This window comes from Schistosoma haematobium, chromosome 1 (genome assembly GCF_000699445.3).
Source record: "Schistosoma haematobium chromosome 1, whole genome shotgun sequence".
NCBI classification, from domain to species: Eukaryota; Metazoa; Platyhelminthes; class Trematoda; order Strigeidida; family Schistosomatidae; genus Schistosoma; species Schistosoma haematobium.
The window spans coordinates 29,230,412-29,251,063 of NC_067196.1; the positions used below are offsets into that span (position 1 = coordinate 29,230,412).

General features: G+C 31.0%; 1 protein-coding gene across 1 annotated transcript in view; it reads left to right on the forward strand.

Annotated features, from left to right (window-relative positions):
* MS3_00006934 (uncharacterized protein) overlaps positions 1-20,652 on the forward strand; it is a gene marked incomplete at its 5' end in the record, with an annotated part of 44,974 nt that overhangs the window by 9,006 nt on the left and 15,316 nt on the right. Inside the window, 5 exons of the mRNA XM_012940458.3 lie at positions 1,547-1,678; positions 4,603-4,845; positions 7,815-8,062; positions 16,118-16,226; positions 20,435-20,497. Of these exons, the coding sequence (XP_012795912.2) occupies positions 1,547-1,678; positions 4,603-4,845; positions 7,815-8,062; positions 16,118-16,226; positions 20,435-20,497 (795 nt within the window). The remainder of the gene's footprint in view (positions 1-1,546; positions 1,679-4,602; positions 4,846-7,814; positions 8,063-16,117; positions 16,227-20,434; positions 20,498-20,652) is intronic.

Below are 20,652 nucleotides of genomic sequence, written 5' to 3' on the forward strand. Positions count from 1 at the left end.
TTGGTCGAAAAGCAAACATTTAACTTGTCGCGAAGAAGAAACACAAATGTATGATTCATTAACTATTGATAAAAAATCAGTAGCACTCAAAATATCCTTTTGATATTACGATTAGTATTGCCTTCCACTTTTAAATTATTTGATGAACCCCGTTTTCTTTTTGTACTTAACCTAATCAGTTATCTACTCATCTATGTCAAATTACTTCATAATGAAGATATAGCGATCTTTCAAAAAGTATATATAAATTCAAAGTACTAACTTGTAGGTTTTCGGAATATTAACCCATATAGTGTCATTTTATTTTCTGTCTACCTCTCAGTACGTATACAATATTACATGTAAATGACAATTTTACATACCAGTATAAATCATAAGTAACAACAGTTTGACTTTTATTGATTTTTGTTATTCTTATCATTTTGTGTTAAAATTAACATTTGTGTTAACAAAATGTCAGTGTAACCACATGGGTGTTTTTCTGTCCTAAGATAATCGGTTTAAAATCAGTTTGATTGATTTATTATAGACTAGTAACTGAACTGTATCCTCCAACTTTTCAAATTGTTTTTCATTGCTTGACTCCATAGATTTATATCAGAATTTTTTTATGACTTTAATACAATTAATAATTTTAAGAATGATCTGGACTTATGTTAAAGCATTAATGAGAAAATTTGTATTTCCAAACTACTTTTGAAGTCGCGAATAATTTCTGGAAATACTGTTCTCGAAAATATCATAACTCAACTAACAAATTACCATAAGAGACAGAATTGGCTAGAACCACAAGTAATTGTACATGTGTTCAAGTTGCTGTAATTTGTAACAAGTTAGAAATAAAAGAACATCAAAAAGGAAAAGATCTCTATAAAGAGTTAGGGAAGACATGTATAAAAGTGGGGGGGGTTAAAGGTAGCTAGCATAAAACTCTAGACCTAGGTTTTACGTTAGCTAGGACTGGACAGCAAAGAGCATCAGTGATTTTCAGGAAATTGATGCCTTATGTGGGATGCAAACTCTCATTATCCATCTTAACATCCTGAAATTATGTCACTGAACTGTTCCGTAACATCTTAGACTGTGAGGTTGGTTGACGTGAGTTAGAATCCTGCAGAGAATATCAGTCCCTTTAAAATCCCAGGTTAGCCAGATTGACAAAAGTCAACTAGTACGAAACTTATGTCTTCCTGACTACATCCAAACACTTAGTATTCCAACATAGAACATGTGAAACCAAGTCGCTTAGACTATTATCCACATTGTGACCTGATTGATAAGATTTGATCATCACTAAAGGACTACAAAAATATGACATTAGTCACTCGGTATTTATTCAGTAATCATTTGTAAGCACATATAAATTACAGTATGAAAGTCACTGAAGAAATATATATTATCACAAAATAATTTGGAAATAATTTTCATTTTCACTGATTCTGATGATCATCTATCACCCAAAAGCGGAATACTTATTGTTAAACAAATTTTACCTATCCAATATATATATGGTCATTTTTGCTAATACATTCATTTATTTATTTAGGCTGAATCAGCAGCTAATCAAATTACGAAAGTTTTAAAAAGTAATCAAGACAATGAGAAATTAATGCGAGAATATGAACAACTTGCATCGGATTTATTGGCTTGGATTGAACAACAAATACCATTTTTAAAAGTAAATTATATCTGTATATGCTTTTCTTAAATTGGTAGTTCTGATTTTAACTCATGTAATGACTTAATGTATTTTAAGAGCTTTGGGGTTAATATAAGTATATTAATAGAATAAACAAGTATTACACATTTTTTAAAATTAATTACAGTCTGTTGACGTTACATGGGTATAAGATAGGATTGGACTTTGAATTTATTTACTTAGTGGTAGTAATATTAGTAATATATTCATCTCCAAAGATTGATGAACTGTTCCGTTCTTTGTCTATTTAGACATTTATTTTAATTTGCAGTTATTTACTAGTCATAATAAATGACAAGTTTAAAACATCGAAAAAGACAATACGTTAATGTTATTCCAATGTTATATAATCTCAAGAATTCAGTATTTCTAACACGATTCAACCGCCAGTTAGTTGTTCTTATTGAAACACATCTACAGCTATTTAGAAATATAAGATTATGCTCATTTGTTATTCTATAACGAAGTTTTGGTAATTTCTTATTTGTACTGTATTATTTATTTTTCCTAATACAAAATAATGACGAGAGTAAAGTCAGTTTGCAAAGCACTCAGTTATGTTCATATTATTACACAGTATCAATTTTTTAAAAATCACAGACCGTTAATGTCAGCCTTGCATGAAAATTTATACACTTTAAAAATGTTAAGAATCAAGAGTCAGATATCTTGAAATGATATAGTCTTGAATAGATGACACTAGCTCAGATATATAACATCATACTACTTTTTATTAATTTGTTCAATCATATCTCTAATGTTTGTTATATATCAATTATATGAACAGTTGTTCCCACTACTATCAGTTCCTTAAATAATAATAATTATTATATGAGCGATGGCACAAAAAGTCATTTCAAAAGACCGAAAACAATACTGTACATATTTATGAAAGCTAAAAATCATGTTGATAAGTTAAAAATTATTCACAAATTATGCAAGTTATTCATATATTCCATGTACATGTAAAGTAAACAAAACTTGATTACTGATAAGTGAAATCGATATTTCGCATTGTTGTTTACTCTTGTATCTTTTGTTCTGTTGTCCTCTGTAGATTAACTAGTTATAAAAATCAAAAGGGTTAATACCATATATATATATATCAAAAGAACGGAAGGAGAGAGTATAAACCCATAAAGTTAGGAATAAATAGACATAGAGTTGTAGAATGTTGATAATTTTTGGATGCATTTGGCTTATTGTGATTTCATTTAAATTTTCCCACTGACAGTTTTCAACTACTCACATCTAACACCTTGCGATACTCCATTATTTACGAAAAATATATACCTGTTGCTTTATTTCAAACGTTCACCTGTCAATTATAACTCGAACTGTTTTCATTAAGTTTGATATACTTTTGGTTAAATCAATTTATATTTATACTTAATCTTAAGTTCGTATAAAACTGTAATATAACTAGAGAAAACACTATTCCTTTAAACCAATATGGATTTACTTTAATCTTTCAACAGGCTTTACAACTCTAGTTGAAAATATTTGTTTTAGCTATCTGAACTGTTATGACTGATAGAATTAAAGTACAAGTATATGATCGGTGACCACATAATTGCTTGAACAAGTAATGCTAATAATGACTAATGCAATTACCATTTTCTTGTACAATGTATACACCAGCACTTTAATTCTATAAAACAAAGTGATTTCAAATTTACTACATGTTTATAACTATAATTGTAAAATGTCTAAGGATAACTTTTTTCCAAAATGGATATTTACTGCAATTACATTTCTCAATATATGCATATATACGAAACAATTTCTCCGTTCGGTAAATTTAGATTACGTGAGAGTGGCTGAACACAAATCTAAATGGATATGAAAACAAATGAATTCCAATAAATACCTTCCTCCATTGATAAGCATCTAGGTGAGATCACCCATTAAGGTTCACGTTGAACCAGCCTTAGTGAAATGTTATCTATAAAAAGATTTAAACCCACTTAAACTGTTTAAAGACAGTTTGTTCTTACCTTGAACCTTCCCTGATAACATCGATTTATTATTTTTCGGAGCGTTGTGATTCACATTACTTTCCTCACTATCTTTAATTCTTTTTCTATCTTCCGATATGTCTACTTTGACCTTTCATTTGTCATATAAAAATGGCTTGACAAGTAAAAGTGTGGTCATATTGATTGAAATATACGGCGCTAATAGATCACATCGTTTTGATGGAAATTCGTCTTCTCATTCCATTATGTAAATATACATATATTAGATGATGTAGTACATAAAAACTTACAAGTTAATTAAAGCAAAGATGGATGCTTGTAACTTAAGGCAATACGCACATATACTAATAAGAGACTGATCGATTGCAGTCCTAAACATCAATGGGAAAATTCAAGTAAACAATACCAATTAAATCAGTTTTTTAAATACAAATAAATTTTATCAGGAATTTCTGTCTGAATCATTTGTAACTAAAAGAATATTTTCCAGTAAAATGAATTTCTATTCCGATCTATACTAATTATTTTTCATTGTTCATATAAAAATATTTATAAACGTTGTTCCGCTAGAAATAAAAAAAATTATTTTCCTTCCTTTCTCTTCAGAGAAAAAGTTAGCAAACCAACAAAGTTATTTATGCCATATGATGGAAAAAATCGATTTATGTTAATTAGGGATTTGTTACATTTTCTGTACTATAATAAATGCAACACATTTTCTTCTTTACCAGTTTCGCTTTTATTAATCATACATTTGAATGTCAGTTGACAAAGTTCTTTTTTTTAAATACATAGTTAATGTAGGGACGTGGGTGTGCACATTATTGTCATTTTATTAAATAGTTGTATAAAGTAAAACTATCTTGTTCCGAGCCATATTTGATTGTTCTTTAGTGTTTGTGTATTGATTCTTTAACTATTTAGGATCGAACAACTGATGGAACCATATCTGGAGCCCGTTCAAAATTAGATCATTATAGAGGTTATCGAGGCTTTGAAAAACCTCCTAGATTAGATGAAAAAACATTGCTAGAAAATACATATAATACACTTCAAACAAGATTACGACTGGCGAATCGTCCATCTTTCCTTCCAACTGAAGGACGTATGATCGAAGATATTGATTCAGCATGGCGTCAGTTAGAAAACTATGAGAAAGGTTTTGAAGTAAGCGAATGGAAATAATGTTAAATATCTCAATTTTTTATTCTTTTGTGAGCTTTTTTCAAAACCACAAATCTGACACCAAAAATTTACACGAGCATTTTTGAAACCATTGATATTTATCAATATAATCATTTGCTTAATTCCGTTTGGTGTAAATACAGAACCATAGTTTTTGTATTCTGAAGTCAGGTCTATCGTTGAGGTGCCTTAATGGCCTATGTCAAACTGTTCTAACCAGTTGAGCTAACGAATAATATGCGTCGAAAATAAAAAAATATGAAGCTTTTGGATTGTAATTCTGAGATGTAATTTATATTGTTTTGAATTTTTGTATTTTGATTTTGTTTTTCAAATGAATTTGTAAGGAAAATAGACAGCTTTAGAGCATGCTCAATTTTAGAGACTCATTTGACTTCATAATTCATTGACCCTCGATTTATGAGTCTGGTGAATTTCATGTATATTCTCAGACTTGTAATACAATGCGCTATTAAAAGTCGAGTACGAAATGTTATCGGGAATATTATGTTTTAGAGGAGCTTATTGGCAAGCAATCTGAGAGAGTATATATACGAATGCAGCAGAGAAATTAGCATACCAGCTATCTAACCGAGAAATCTTGCAACTCAGTTTGTATAGGCAAACAATGTGTATTCAAGTAATTGGACAAACGTATACACACCGAATTTCACACATATATGGAAATATACAATACAGTTATGTGAATTATGGAAAGCAAATTATAAGGGTGTACAAAATAACTAATAGGATTAGAACGATTTGTCTCTCATATGCTTGTATCCTATTATTTTAACGACGTTCAAGTAGATAGGTAAATAGACTTGGTCAATGCACATTTATGGCTTCTAACTAAGGCAGCCAATTATTAACGTTGTTACTTAATGTCATTTTTTTTACTAGAGTAAATATCTTCACTTTGATCATGCTTAGCACTTGTTAAACTTACCGAAAGATTTAGTCATTGAAAGAAGTACAAACCAATCAATCTATGACACCTTGCAATAACTTGCGAAATGCACTGAAAATAAGCCAATCAACTTTGACTTCATTTTCAAAGATGTCCTCATAAACATTGATTTACTTTAGTTCTTTTCAATATCTTGACGTTTGTTAGTTCATTATGACATCGTTTTTACACTTGTTGCCGTTAGTCTCTTGTGTGCCAAAATTTACAACACATACCACGTGCTACTAAACTGAAAATAACTTAAGATTCTGTTCCACTTAATCATTGGCATTGGTGGAAATTTCTGATTTCAACACGACGATCCGTAAAGTGTAACTTAAAGTTTACACACAAACGAAACAGTTTAAATAACATTTCTAGGAATATTCTACTTCTCTAACAACTTCCATCGTTATTTCATGTGTTAAATGTTTGATACTTGATTACTTCAATTTGACAAAAGTTTTCCAGTACTAAAATTCTATAGAGCATTCAGCTCAAACATAAACGACGCGAGTTTAAGTTTCCAACACATGTTAACCGCACACATATCTGATAACTTTCAGAAACTTGAAACTTGCCTTCAGGCAACCTGCCGATCCCTCTTAAATATCTGATACGCAAATATTTAGTTTCTAACCTATATTTCATATGAAATTTAAATGATTGTGTTAGTGTTTCGAAGTATGGTATGGATACATAATACAACTTAAAATGTTCCATCATATTTCATGTATCCATAAAAATTAAGCATAACTACTGTTCTCTATAGCCATTTTGCATTTATTTTGCGCATTTTTCGATGTTTATTCATTGTAATGTTTGTCTGATTTGCTAATTTTACTGACTTCCTAGTTATTTTTTGTCTAGGTTCAGTGATGTTTTCTTTCCATAATGGAAAAACTGTTGATTACAGACCACAGTTTTTCCAAACCCAGCTGAACAACGAAGAGACATTTTCATTCATTATGTAGGACTGTTTATGTGTAAAAAATTATCTTGGGGAGCGGTTTTTTTCCGGATTTATTCATATTCCCAGTCTTCTTCGTTTAAATAAATATATAATAAATATTATTTATGAACAAAACACATAATTTATACAACCTTTGTTTATAAGAAATATTAATAGACAAGTTTGATAGGTTTTATGGTACTAGTGTTTATAAATACTATATTCTGTATAGATGTACTATGTAGACTTTTTAAAAAAGATTGATTGCCATGCACTAAAAGTGATGAATATTTCTGTAACTTAACATCTAGACACATTTAATGTACTGGTGTTTCTGTTGTTTTTTAATTCCAGAACCATCCGACATTTAGATACGCTGAAAACAATGTCGGGTGAATATTTGTAATTTTCTATAAGTTTCAGCCCTAAATGACGTTGAATGTGTTCACCGTTGAACGGACTCGAACTGTACAAAATTTCGAGAATTCATCAGCTATTGTTAAAATGTTGTAGGAATTACCATATAATCATGAAAAACTGACATGACAATCAGATAACAGATTTGTAATAAGGTTGCCTAGTGAATTTCAGTTGATTATTCATAGCGATCATTTGTATATTAAATGGATTTGAGTCATTTTAATCTCTCATGATTTGCTGTTCAATATAAAACTATTCAGTCTATTAGAATTCGTGATTAACTATTGGTTCATAGCTTTTTTCGTGTTCTAAATAGTTATACAACTGTGGCAATTCATTACATTACATTACATCATTGTACGATTATATATATATATATCATTATAGACAACGATTTATAAACAAACCCGAAGTAGAAAATTTTTATTATCAAGTATAATTAAAAACCAGGCGGTTCTGATTACCGGTCCAATCATGTGTGGAGTTAAATATGCGAATTGATGTACAATAACCATTCACTCTTTATAATATTTATAATATGTATTTTTATTGATATGATTAAGAACGATATGTTATTAAGTTTATTATTTTTAAACTTTATTGAAATTCTATTTATTATTTGTGTTATAGGATTGGTTAGTTGCTGAAATTAAACGACTTGAACAAATCGAATATTTGGCGAAAAAATTTCGTTTAAAATGTTTAACTCATGAAGCATGGGCAGATGGAAAAGCAAATGCACTTTCGTTAGAAGACTATGAAGGGGCTAGTTTATCGGCTTTGCGTGCTTTAGCACAAAAACATGCTTCATTTGAAGGGGATTTGGGTGCTCATCAAAATCGAGTGGAACGTATTGTGGCTATAGCTGAAGAACTGAAGTAAGTAATGGGTCATTTTAATAGGTTTTTATTATAGTTTTGTTTTATTAAGAACCTTTATCATCAACATTATATTTTTACGTTATAATGTACCCTAATGTATATAATACAACTCTTAGCTTGAAATAATAGAGCGTTGTCTATCGATATGTGAATTAATACGAATTACTTTCATCCTGGTTTAGTCACTAAACATCACCAAATAATATTTCAATTTAATGCCTAACGACATCATGAGGTTGGTATAAAAAACCCTTATTTTAACATAAATACCCACTTTAATTCATTAACACGGTTAATGATATGATACGGTATCATGGTCAGTATCAAAATCACATGACGTATCCCAGAAACAATATACAATGTTAAATTCTAAAATATAATTTAACTCAATATAATGATATGATATTAGAGTTTAGCTTATTTTTAGCTTTATTATATGATCTATCTGGTTCTCCGTAGTGTGGTCCGGTGAGATTCATGTAGCTTTGTGCATGCGTTTGCGTGGGAATATTGTGCTGCATATTACCATTTTGTCGAATGCATATAAACTTGGAAATCTCTCGCCATTCTCGTTCCTTTCTCCCAGTCAATCCATGTCGTCCCGTGATATCTTCATATCCGTTGTTGTCCATTCCGACTTTGGCGTTTGGATCTCCCATCAGGATGGTGAGGTCGTTTCTTGGGCACTTCTCTATGATTGATTGCAGCCTCTCATAGAATTGATCTTTAATGTTGTCGTTGCTATCATTGGTGGGTGCATAACATTGGATAACAATCATTATAATTCCCTCCTTCTTTGTTTCGAATGATGCTTTGATGATTCTAGATCCATGACATTTTCATCCAATAAGTGCTTTTTGTTCTTCCTTGGGCAGCATCAATGCAACTACCTGAGTGTGTGTAGCGTTTTCCTCTTCGTGACCGCAGCACAGCAGCATCTCTCTCGTACCTAACATTAGCTGTCCAGCTTGGGTCCAAAGGGTTTCGCTGATTCCGACAACCGCCAAGTTGTATCTCATCATTTCCGTAGCTATTTGACTGGTTCTCTTGGCCTCCCACATTGTCCGGACTTCCCATGTACCTATAATAATTGTTACCCTGGTTTTTAGAAGGGGATAGGGCCTTACAACTTTCGAAGAGTCTCGGCTTTCATCTTGAGGCGTGATAATTTTTCCTTCAACTTCCATGACAGAGTTTAAATGTTTAAAATTGTTTGTTCTGGTTAGCGTTTTTTTTAGCAAGGTTGTTTTTTACAGAATGGGGTTGCCGATCCCAGGGACGGGCAGTAGCCCTAGAAAAGCTAAGGGCGGAGTTCAAGTTTACTAAGTTAATATGAATTAGAGAAATGTCACTGAGATTATTTTTTGAAGAAAGTATTGAGATATAATCATAAAAACCTAGATAACTTAGACTCTTTAAGCAAATTGTTCCTCAAATCATCTTCAAAATGAACTAACCTGTACACATTATTATGTTGTGTGTTTTTAACCTGTTTCAGTTTATTTAATTTATTTACAAAATAAACCTCCAACTATATCATTATTCTGCCCACTTGTATGTTTCAACCACATCTTTGCTTGTTGAATACAACACTAAATTTAGAAATTCATTGTTATTTAAGTTACAAGGGCATTCCCCATCCCAGTGATTAAACTAACATTCTCATTGGTAGGCTTCTCTGATAATACATTTCAACAATGTACAACATATTTGTTTAGTAAAGAGTGGAGAAAATTTCTAGTACGTAACAATCTATCACAAAGTGTACTAATCATGTTCGAGTCTTTCACAAGCGTTAGATAGTGTCGATAAGTTAGAATCGAAACGATTTTATCATACTTGAGCGCCCAAACCGGAATTCACTGATTGTTTCATTTTTAATTAATCAGCTCTAGTAGACGCACAGCAATAATACTAAAGGTCTCTTATTTAAATTCTTTGTAAAATCACCACATTTTAACCAATGTATATTGTTGTTCTGGCTCCCTGAGATATTTCTTGTCTTTAGCTCACTCCTATTTGATTATGTCAAGTAGAGTGAAGTTTCATGGTTAGAGAGAAAGAACACAAGATAAGAGGTTATATTCATAAATAAACGCATAAAACTTCGAATGCTAAGGAGACTGTTGTCACTATAGAACACAGTTATCGTTACTCGTATGTTTAAAAACTCAGCATTTTCACCATGTTATTGATATCTTGTTGTTTCTCCCTTAGTGAAATACCTACTTGGGAAATGTTTTATCACAGTATAAAATTCGCGATCAGTAATCGATTGTTTTGATGGAGTTTAAAGATACCTAGCAGTTCTTTTTTATGCTAATTAAAAAGGTTTAACTTAAACTACATGTAGAAGCGAGGTAATAATCATACAATTGATGGAAGTGTAACAGGTCATAGTTTTTCTAACTATTTACTCATTATATTTTGTGAATACGTAACTTTACTCTAATTTTGTATCACCACAAACATTATGTTGTCAAATCGAAAAATACGAAATGTCAACACCAATAGGATTATTATACACTACACATTGAATTACTTAACAAACTGTTTATTGATTAGTACATACAAAAATATTTTGGTATTCAATATAAATAGTGATGTAAATCATTGCGTAATAACAAGTTCGTCCACTTAAGATAGAGCTACGGTGTTTTGTGTGATACATAACAACACTTAACCGGTTCCTCAAGTTAAAATAAGTCTAGCAGGTTTAAAACTTGTAACCTAATAATTTTAACCAATAAACTTCCAAATCACTAACATCTTCACATAACTAGTATATGAATTGTATACATATACAACATGTCACCACAGTTTGTTAGTGAATTTCTCAAATAATTTAACATAAATTTCAAAGTGTATATGATACACAATGAAATGTAATGAAATCAGGATGAAATGATTTCAGTTAGAAACAAAAAAACAGTAAAATAATTGAAAAATTATAAAATTCGATAAATTTTTCAGTATTGTGCTGTAATGGTTTTACGGAAAGTTTATAAATTTTAATTACTTTCATGTGTTAAATCAGGATAGTTATTAGTTGTACTTTTTGTATTTTGTTTTCCTTGGAGTGTAAATAATTTATTCATTCACAATAAATCACACAATTCATCTGTGTAAGTTTACTGACGGAAAACTCACATTTATTTTTCTTTTCTTTTCCTGTACACATTAAACAGAGGAGTTGTTGAATATTATTAGCTAAGTCATTCATATATTCATAAATGTTAAATAATGATGATATTTAGTGGATATCATATGATTTCAATGAATTATTTGTAATGCACTGCACTTTTTTAGTTTAGTCAGTTGAAAAAATAATTGTGCATTTTATAGCGGGAGAGGAAATATGACAAAATACATGTCTTAGTATTTTATTCCTTGGAAACTGTACATTATTCGATAGTTTGTGGAATATAATTTATTTTTCACTAGAATACATAGACCTCTAATAGATTGTCGTTAAAATAATGCTTATACATTTGTAACCCGATGATATCAGTAGTCCTCACACAAACATTATAGTTCAAGGTCTATCCTTATTTCAATATTTTGCTACCATATATATCATGGTGAAGACAACTATAGTTTGTTGTCAACAGCGATTAGATAACCTTTAGATTGAACACGTTACATATATATGCATAGGGTTATTTATTACCTTTCACTTTTTGACATATCACATCATCAGGGCACTTGTTGTTAATCGGCTTTTTTATAATTGGTGTATTGTGTAACGTAAACCCATAGTCAAGTTAAAAGAGTAGAGTACTTCTATTTGGACTGGTTTGAAAGTTTCCACTTTTGTTTATAACGTTATGTATGTTTAGTTAGCTTGACTGAATTATAAAACCAGGTGTCGAGCTACGAAATTTTTTATTATAAAAGTTGACTTAGTAGACAGTGTATGTGTAGACGACATATTTCCTCTCTGTTGTCTGTATAATTTCTATTGAATTTACGACAATTCATTTTCTAGTGTTTTCACTGGGGGCTTTTACTTCTTTGCCCACTAGATTCCATTACAGAACACTAAAATCCCCCAAACTTTGTTTATAATAATTAAAAATACAAATTATTGTACTTCAGTAAACAACATACTTACCATGATCAAGCATGAATCGCTTAAATGAATTCTGAGATATGTGGTTTGTGTGGATAGTTGTAAATTTCTACATTCAAGAACGATAACAAGCTGGTAATTGCATAGATAACACAAGTCATCCACAGAATACTCGAGAATGCGAGACCTTAAAACAAATTAATCACTTAGATAGGTTAATAAGTAATCAATCAGTGATAATAATGAGATAAACTCTGACTAAATTATAAATGAAACTTCCTATCATACTAACTTCGTAGTGTCCCGTGTATTGACTATAAATAGTTGTAGTTGTCATTACCAAGGTTTGACTTCTTCTTTGAAGAAGTGGCTTACACTAAGTCACGAAACGTCAGAAAATCTAGTTTTTCTACTCATTGAGATATTACAAATATATTATTTATTTATATAAGTAGTTGGTTTGTTAGCTTCATATTTTTAAATGATAAGTTTGCAACGGAAATTATAGGTTTGTAGAGTATTCAATTTTATGGCAAGACATGAAGATTGTGCACTTGAAGATGGTTTCATCAAGTAAAACTTATAGAAAGTTATCGTTTAATTTTTCAGTTAAAATTTATACATAACAAGTTGTATCCAAATTTTAACAGGTAGCTGCAGATAACTTCACATGTTTAAATTTAAGCGCATTTCACATTGAATGACTTATTGTGAAACCATATTTAACATCTTAATATGATTAGATGATGGTTTAATTTATATTTGCTTTGTGACCTTATTTTGATTCCGATTATTTTCTTAAGGAAACCTAGACAATATGAACAAGTGAAATTCGGAAATTCCAACATCCAAGATACAGATATAATTTTATTTCTAATATTAAGGCTATTAATATGAACATTTTCTAAATTTATCTCATGATTAACCATCCTAATTTCTAATCACGTTACAAGCTGTCATTGAACAAGAAAAAGAGAAACCAGCAAAGAAAATTTTCTTTTCGATGAAATTATTTACTTAAGCTGTACATTCGTATATGTATGGTTATACGGAAAATATATGTCTATCAGTCAGTCAATCAGTAACAACGTAGAACTTCGTACGTACATACATCAGTTCGAGTTGCCATACCACATTAGCACAGAGATCCAGTTTCGATTCAAATCCCGTAGTGGTAGAGTTAGTAAGAGTATAAGCAGTAATCGGGAAGATTAGGGTTTGGAGATGTTATTTAAAGAGTATAATACAGTGAAATAAATTTGGGAAGAGAGAAAAGAGACAAGGAGGAATCAGGAGGTTAGAATTTGAGAGAACACAAAGAATGTATGCACCTGCGCCATTGCAAACCATTTTGAGCCATGTCATTCAGGGTCTCTCACCATCGGTTGCTATCATCTCGCGGTCCCCGACCAGGTAGTCTACACCTATCAACATGGCTCAGTTCACTTGTCAGTGACTTAATGGATTTGTGTCATGTTTTAGTCTGACCGCCCTTAGCTTTCTTAGAACGTACTCCTACACCAGAAAGCATCTCACGTCGGGTTAGTCGGTGGTTGGGCGTACGTAACACATGTCACAGCCATCTCAACTGATGAAGTTTCACTACTTCATCAATGGATTTGCCATCCTTGCCTAGTACCCGTTTCCTAACAACTGCATTACTTATCCGGTGGTCGCAGGATATACGAGCAATGTTTCGAAGACACCTACGATCGAATACTAGTAACCTACGAATATCCTCTACTCTTACCGGCCACGTTTCACTGTCATAAAGTAGGACGGTACGAACTGCTGCGCAGTAAACACGTCCTTTGGTTGATAGACGGATATCTCGCCTACGCCATAAATGACGCAAGTTGGTAAAAGCTAGTCGAGCCTTCTGTATCCGTGCTGAGATTTCGTCACACACCAGACCACAAGGGCTGGTGAGACTTCCAAGATAAGTGAAGCGGTCGACACACTCAACTACTTCACTCCCTATCATTAGTTCGGGTGTCGGTGCAACCCAATCCTGTCTATAGTAGGAAAGAAGAGATTACATCATAAAGTGATTCGAGACTAAATAAAAATGAGGTTACGTACTAATCAAGAGGTAAGGAAGAAAATAATTTACGTGTCAGATAATTGTTCAGTTGACAGATATGAAGAAAAAACGACAAACATAAAGGTCATAATAATCGAGAAAACTTGTATAAGGTATTAGTAATAATAATAACTGATTAGAGTTTAAAATTGAAACCAAAAATTCAATAATAATCAAATAAAAGTGCAGAAAGAAAGAAAAAACAACCCAGAAACATACCCATTAAGGGAGTTATAGCCAAGGAAGAGTGAGAGGTTGGACGAATCTTTTCTGCACCCAAAGTTCGGGCTTGAGTTCGTGAATTGTCAATTCCTCAACAGTGCATAAAATATTGATTCGACAACCCTTCGATCCAATTCCTTTGACTCTATAGATTATTTTAAAAGAATCCTTTGGAGCTCTGTGTCCACAGTTGATTAAATGCTCCTGTATAAAACTAATAATTGTTTTGCATTCACCTTTTAAAAGCAAAGCCAAATAGTGTTCTGAGGTGCGTTTGGATAGTGATCGCTTTGTGCAGCATATACATCATACCCCACATTAGCAAGTAAATTTATAGATACACATTCATGTAGCCCAAAGCGGAAATTTATCCTTAACGCATCCAAGAATGGTAGGCCGGCTTGAGCTTAGCTGCGTAGAACGTTTTATTCAACGATTTTGAAGTCCGTTTATTTAAGATTTCAGAAGCCGTGTCTTCTTTAAACTCCATATTCATAAACAACATTTTTCTTCTGTACTGTCGATGCTTTTTCATGATGAAGTCCAGGTGGATAACCGTTTCTAATGAGAGTCTGTCGAAGTTGAAATAGTTACTCATTTATTGTGTCAGTGGAACAGATTCGCTTGATCCGATAGGATAAAGAGTGGATTAAGTTTCTCTTTGTACTCAGTGGGACCCAACTATGAAAATTCGTTTAATGTCCATTCCATGTAGGTTTTTTATATATAGGTCTCTGCAAAAAACTATCCGGCATTCTCTTCAATCGAACATCAAGAAAATGGAAATCATTGTTTGCCTCTGCTTCTAAGGTGAATTGAATTGAGGAGTGACCATTATTGAAACTATTGAAAATTCCATTGAAGTCCGTGACTTCTTCACAAATAATGAAAGTATCATCCATATATCTCTTATATAAATGAAACCTCTCAATTATTGGTCGAAGTATAAAATTTTCTAGATTAGCAATGAAACAATCAGCCAAGAGAGGATCTAATGGAGAACCCATTGCAACTCCATCTGTTTGTCTATAGAAATCATCATTAAATCTAAATTGTACGTTGAGCGTACATCGTAGAAGTAATTATTTTAGATAATATTTTGAGATACACATAACAAGGTTGCTGTTTTCAATATAGTCACATAAAAAGCAAATGGTTTCTGCAAGACGAACATTTGTAAAAAGAGAAGTGACATCTAATGAGATCATTTTCATAATAATTTCCATAGTTCGGTCCCACTGAGTAGAAAGAGGAAATTAATCCACTCTTTATCATCTAGGACCAAGCGAATCCGTTCCACTGACACAATAAACTTGATTTATCTCACTTATTACATATCTGATTAATATTGATATTTTTTAATTGATATCGTAATTCATCCCAATAGCCTTCGTATGGTCTGTTTAAGACCTTTTCAATATTAGATATCAATAAAAAGAGAAATTAAAACTAATAAAATTTATAAAAATTGTTAATTATTTCAATAACATTATAATGTTAGAATAACATTAAGAATTATGAACCTGTTACTAATGTCCCATGTAACAGCTATTTCGTATTGAAGTATATAATCATAGTTACATTTGTCTTACATTTTATTTCATCATCGTTGCAAGTTCATTCTAATTTATTTCTCTTTGTTTTCTCTTTCTTAACATTATGTACGAATATAAAGTCAATTGAATTATGATAAAGTTCAGTCCGTGAATGAACGTACTCAAAATATTGTAGAACAATGGGATAATTTGGGACGATTATCAGAAATCCGGAAGCATAAGATTCAGGTAAATAAAATTAACAATATTTAACCTATTTTCTTAATGTATGTATAATAAGCAGTTTGTATGATTGATGTATATGTAACCTCTCATCTAGTATTTACGTGTTACAGTTTAATTTGAAATCTAAGTGATATAAAATTTGTTTTTCTCAGAGACATATAAATGGAATTGATCTAATTTTATAAAATTTTCGTATTTCCACTTCATATCAATGGGTTAGGTACTAATATTTTAACCGATTACTTTTTTTAAATCGGAATTTGTTCAAATAGAAATCCAACGATGATAATAATACTTGCTTTGTTCAATATTATATATGTTTGATTATAGTACAGAACTGTCAGCATAGAATGTGCAACGAAACTCTTTTGTATAATCATTTAACTTGTAATTAGTCAGAAAATTCATGCATACAGCTTTTAAATGGCGCTTATTTGTCATTTATATTCATCTGCAGGTGCTCACTATCAGTCTTGTTCCCATGACATCTTTTCCCGTTGCCGAAAACACTTGATGCACAAATTCCGTGGTAATTACCCTTCATTTTTACAAGAAACAGATAAGTGAGAAATTGTGAGAACTACTCTAGTGGTACTTCATGAGTTTCAGAGTGATCAAAGTTACAATAAGTTATAAGCACTTTATCATAGTATGAAAATACACATGGCTGACAGAGAAATTTAAAAGAGAAGTATTCATGGCATTGAACGCACAATTCGAACAGGCATCTGATATTCTGTTATTTCTAATGTCAATTACTAAGTTTCTGAGTGCAATTTGTCTGCAGCTTCTGGTAGTTTACAATAAGTTGAACTTTGTCCACATTTATTAACATACTTCATTCTAGCTTTGTAATAAATACCAACAGTCAATCAATCATACACAAAATAGAAACTGAAAAATCCTTTTCGGGATGTCTGTTGAATCCCAACGTGATGGAATAACATCGATGATCGCTCGCTCCAAATTTACTGCAACCTGTTTCCTCATTTTCTATCAGGGTGAATGTGAAAGCTACTCTGTCACTGAATACGTTTAAAAAGATCGAGCAAACTTAATCAAAGTTAAGTATTGCATCTTGATTAATTGATTTTTAATCTTTTTAGAGAATTATGGTTTAAGATAATTAATTGATCAAATTACGATACTAACCAAGCTACAGTAGTCAGTGACAGCTCCACCAAACTTTTTAAAATAGACTGTCATCCCACCTCACCATAACCTTAGGGTTCATGTATATCTAGCATATAAATACAGCCCAGATAAAGCGGATTCTGCCTAATCAATTAGATAGTGACTTGTTCTGGATTTTGAAATAATACCATTGCAATTAAGCTATATTTATTCCCTGATAAACGATATGTGAATCTGCAGATAGAGATTCATATTAGTTGTGTTTTTTAAAAGAGTCCTCAAAATTTATATCACGCTGATGATAGCTCTTTGTGTTTACCCACGAAGTTTTGTGAAAGCTTCTGAAGAGTTATTACTGATTTACTTTCATCTTCTTATCGACTTGTCAAAATGTTGCAGACAGATTTTGTGACATCTTTTATTCAGAAACATTGATATAACCTAACCAGATAAAGAACATTAAAATATAATTTTAATACTTCTCTAATGTGATTAATTTAATACATCCCAGTGTAATTTACTCAGTTATTTGGAATACCTAATATAAAGTTAGCTTTCTGAAAATTCTCTATTTACTTTTTGTATCCGCGTTGTTACTCTTTAGCCTTAGTGAAATGATGCTAAACACGATTTTGAAAAATTAGAAAATTGACATTTCCCATCCTCTGATATCTGTCATCCAGTTGACTTATGAGTCTTCTTATTATAGAATAAGTCTTATTAACAGCAGCACAAATTAGCCTTCGACTAAAATACCTGTGAATAAACCTCTTCAACGCGTATTTCACCATCCACATGGGGTTTAACAATTTTATTTATTTCACTCCATCATTTAGCTTAAATTACTATATCAACCATGGAATTTTTCGGTTTTCTGAACTCATAAAAATATCAATTCACAGAAATTTATAATCTTAACCATGACTGTTTTCATGGTGTCTTCAGATTGTGTAATTATAAATCGTAGGAGGGAAGTTTCATTTCTCTACCAAATTGTTTTTAATATTTATCTATGCTGTACATATTACACATTCTATTTTGTGAAAGCAACATAAAATGAATGTGTAATATTTAATTAAATTCAGTTACATGTATTCATTAAAGATTGTTCATTAGAGATAGACAAAGCTATAAGTTATTTCTTCTTTCTTGTTAAAGTTGACGAACTACATTTTTCTTTAATCTCAATATCACTTTAGCAAGCATGCTGATTAGTACATTTTTGGTGAATTCACTTATCTAAACATAGATAGATACTTTTTTCACGCATACTTATATTTGCTAATCAATCGGGAAGTTCAGACGATAAAACATCACACGCACCTGCACATACACAAACACTTAAATATATTTTCTTATACTTCAGGATAACCACATGTATATAAGTATACTTCATTTAAGTGTTAAGTATTTCTTGAAAGAAGAGATAGTATGGGTAAAAATAAAATCATATTTGCCTCACACATCTAAGAATAAAAAGTATTTCTGTCAAAAATAATTATTTCTTTCCCTTTTCACATTTTCGATTGTAATATACATGTCAATTAATTTATTTCAATATCTGTTTCTATCATCTTTTTCTGAGAAATAATGATTTTTCTGAATGTAAATTTTCAAAAAAATTAATTTCGGAATCCACTCTCTTCTTATCAATATAATAAATACCGACCACGCTGTGTTGTATTTTTTCTCCTTTTTATATTGATATTGAAAATAATGTTGTATTCACTGTATATTATAGGACAGTTCAAAAGTACGCCAATTATATGTAAATGTTACAATAATAATTTACATGTATTGGTTAATCTACTTTAAATAAACCCGCTTGGTTGTCTGTTACTGTAGTTGTAAGTTTATTGTCACTGTGAAGTATCAGGATTAGACTTGAGATTTGGTGATCGATTTTCTATTTTTTTGTGATAAGAAAATTTTCAGCGACTAATAAATTAATCAAAGTCAGTTCATCATCAAATATTTTGCTTATTCCAACAAATAATCTGCTCATGTTATTACTTTCTGAGTACTTCTTGGGAGTTTCTTGTTATCAAAAATGGTTTATATCCTAGTTTAAAGTATTTATTTCGTTAATAATATAACACACGAAAAGTTGACTCTTTCCAGCTAACAAGAGGACATAATTTTTTATGTTTGCATATGCGGTATTTCATTTAATACTTATGTATAAAAAGTGTTGTTATATACAATCATAATAAAATGCTCAATGATCTTTTATATAATCGTGGTTTCACGCTGCGAAAGATTCCTCTTCTAGGATGAAACATCTTTCCAGTACTTTCTGGTTTTCAATGGTTTTTTAACTAAAGTTAGTCTGTGATGTAAGCTATAAAATTCAACATTTTCCACAAACTCTCTACATTAGTTTCCAACATAATAATCAAAACTTTATACATTCTAGTAATTAATAACAACAAATTCTTAAGTTCATCAAACTTAATTCGTTCAACTAATCAGACAAACTTGTGATAGTTCAATTTACTTGGCCCTGAGTTAACAAAACTAGTGAAGAAATTAACAAGATAAAAGAAAGTAGTAATATGTATTCCGGTGAAAATATAAACCTAAGAAATATAGTTCCAAAATATGAAATAGTATTAATATAAGAATTTCGGAGAAAATGAATTATGAATACAACTGAATCATTAAAAACAATCATGAAATATGTCATGGATTACGACTATTACACCGGCACCTATAAGGAAATCTGAATTTTTCAAAGACAGTCTAACAATAAATAACTTTATAGTCTGATTCCACATATTTGTTTGGATGTCCCTAGCTTTTTCCAACATACTCTTATCCCAGTCAACATAACGAGTTGGGATATCTAGGTTTTAGACATGTATAAATATACTTTCAATATTAATAAGCTCATGAATCTACTCAAACTGACTATAAATGAACTAGGCTTCAAAGAGTCGGGACATCTATCCGGAGTTCAAATTACTTTTATCATAGTTTTTAATTACTTTTAAAATTTTTTAGTATATATTTTTTTGTTGAATAATTATTCTGTGTGTTTGGACGAAATATTTAACCATTTTATGCACTTTTCTTAGGGCATCTTGGATTTGCTTAATCAAATTGATCATTTGCATTTATCAATTGCCAAACGCATAGCGGTACGTTTCTTTTCCTTTTTCACCTTCTTGATGTTCATTACTGAAAATAATGTTTAAGCTATATGTTTTACAATCATAAAATACTGAAGTAAAACATTTTAATGACTGTTAATTATCGTGTTTTCGTTATTAAAGACTTGTAGTTTTCTAAGTTA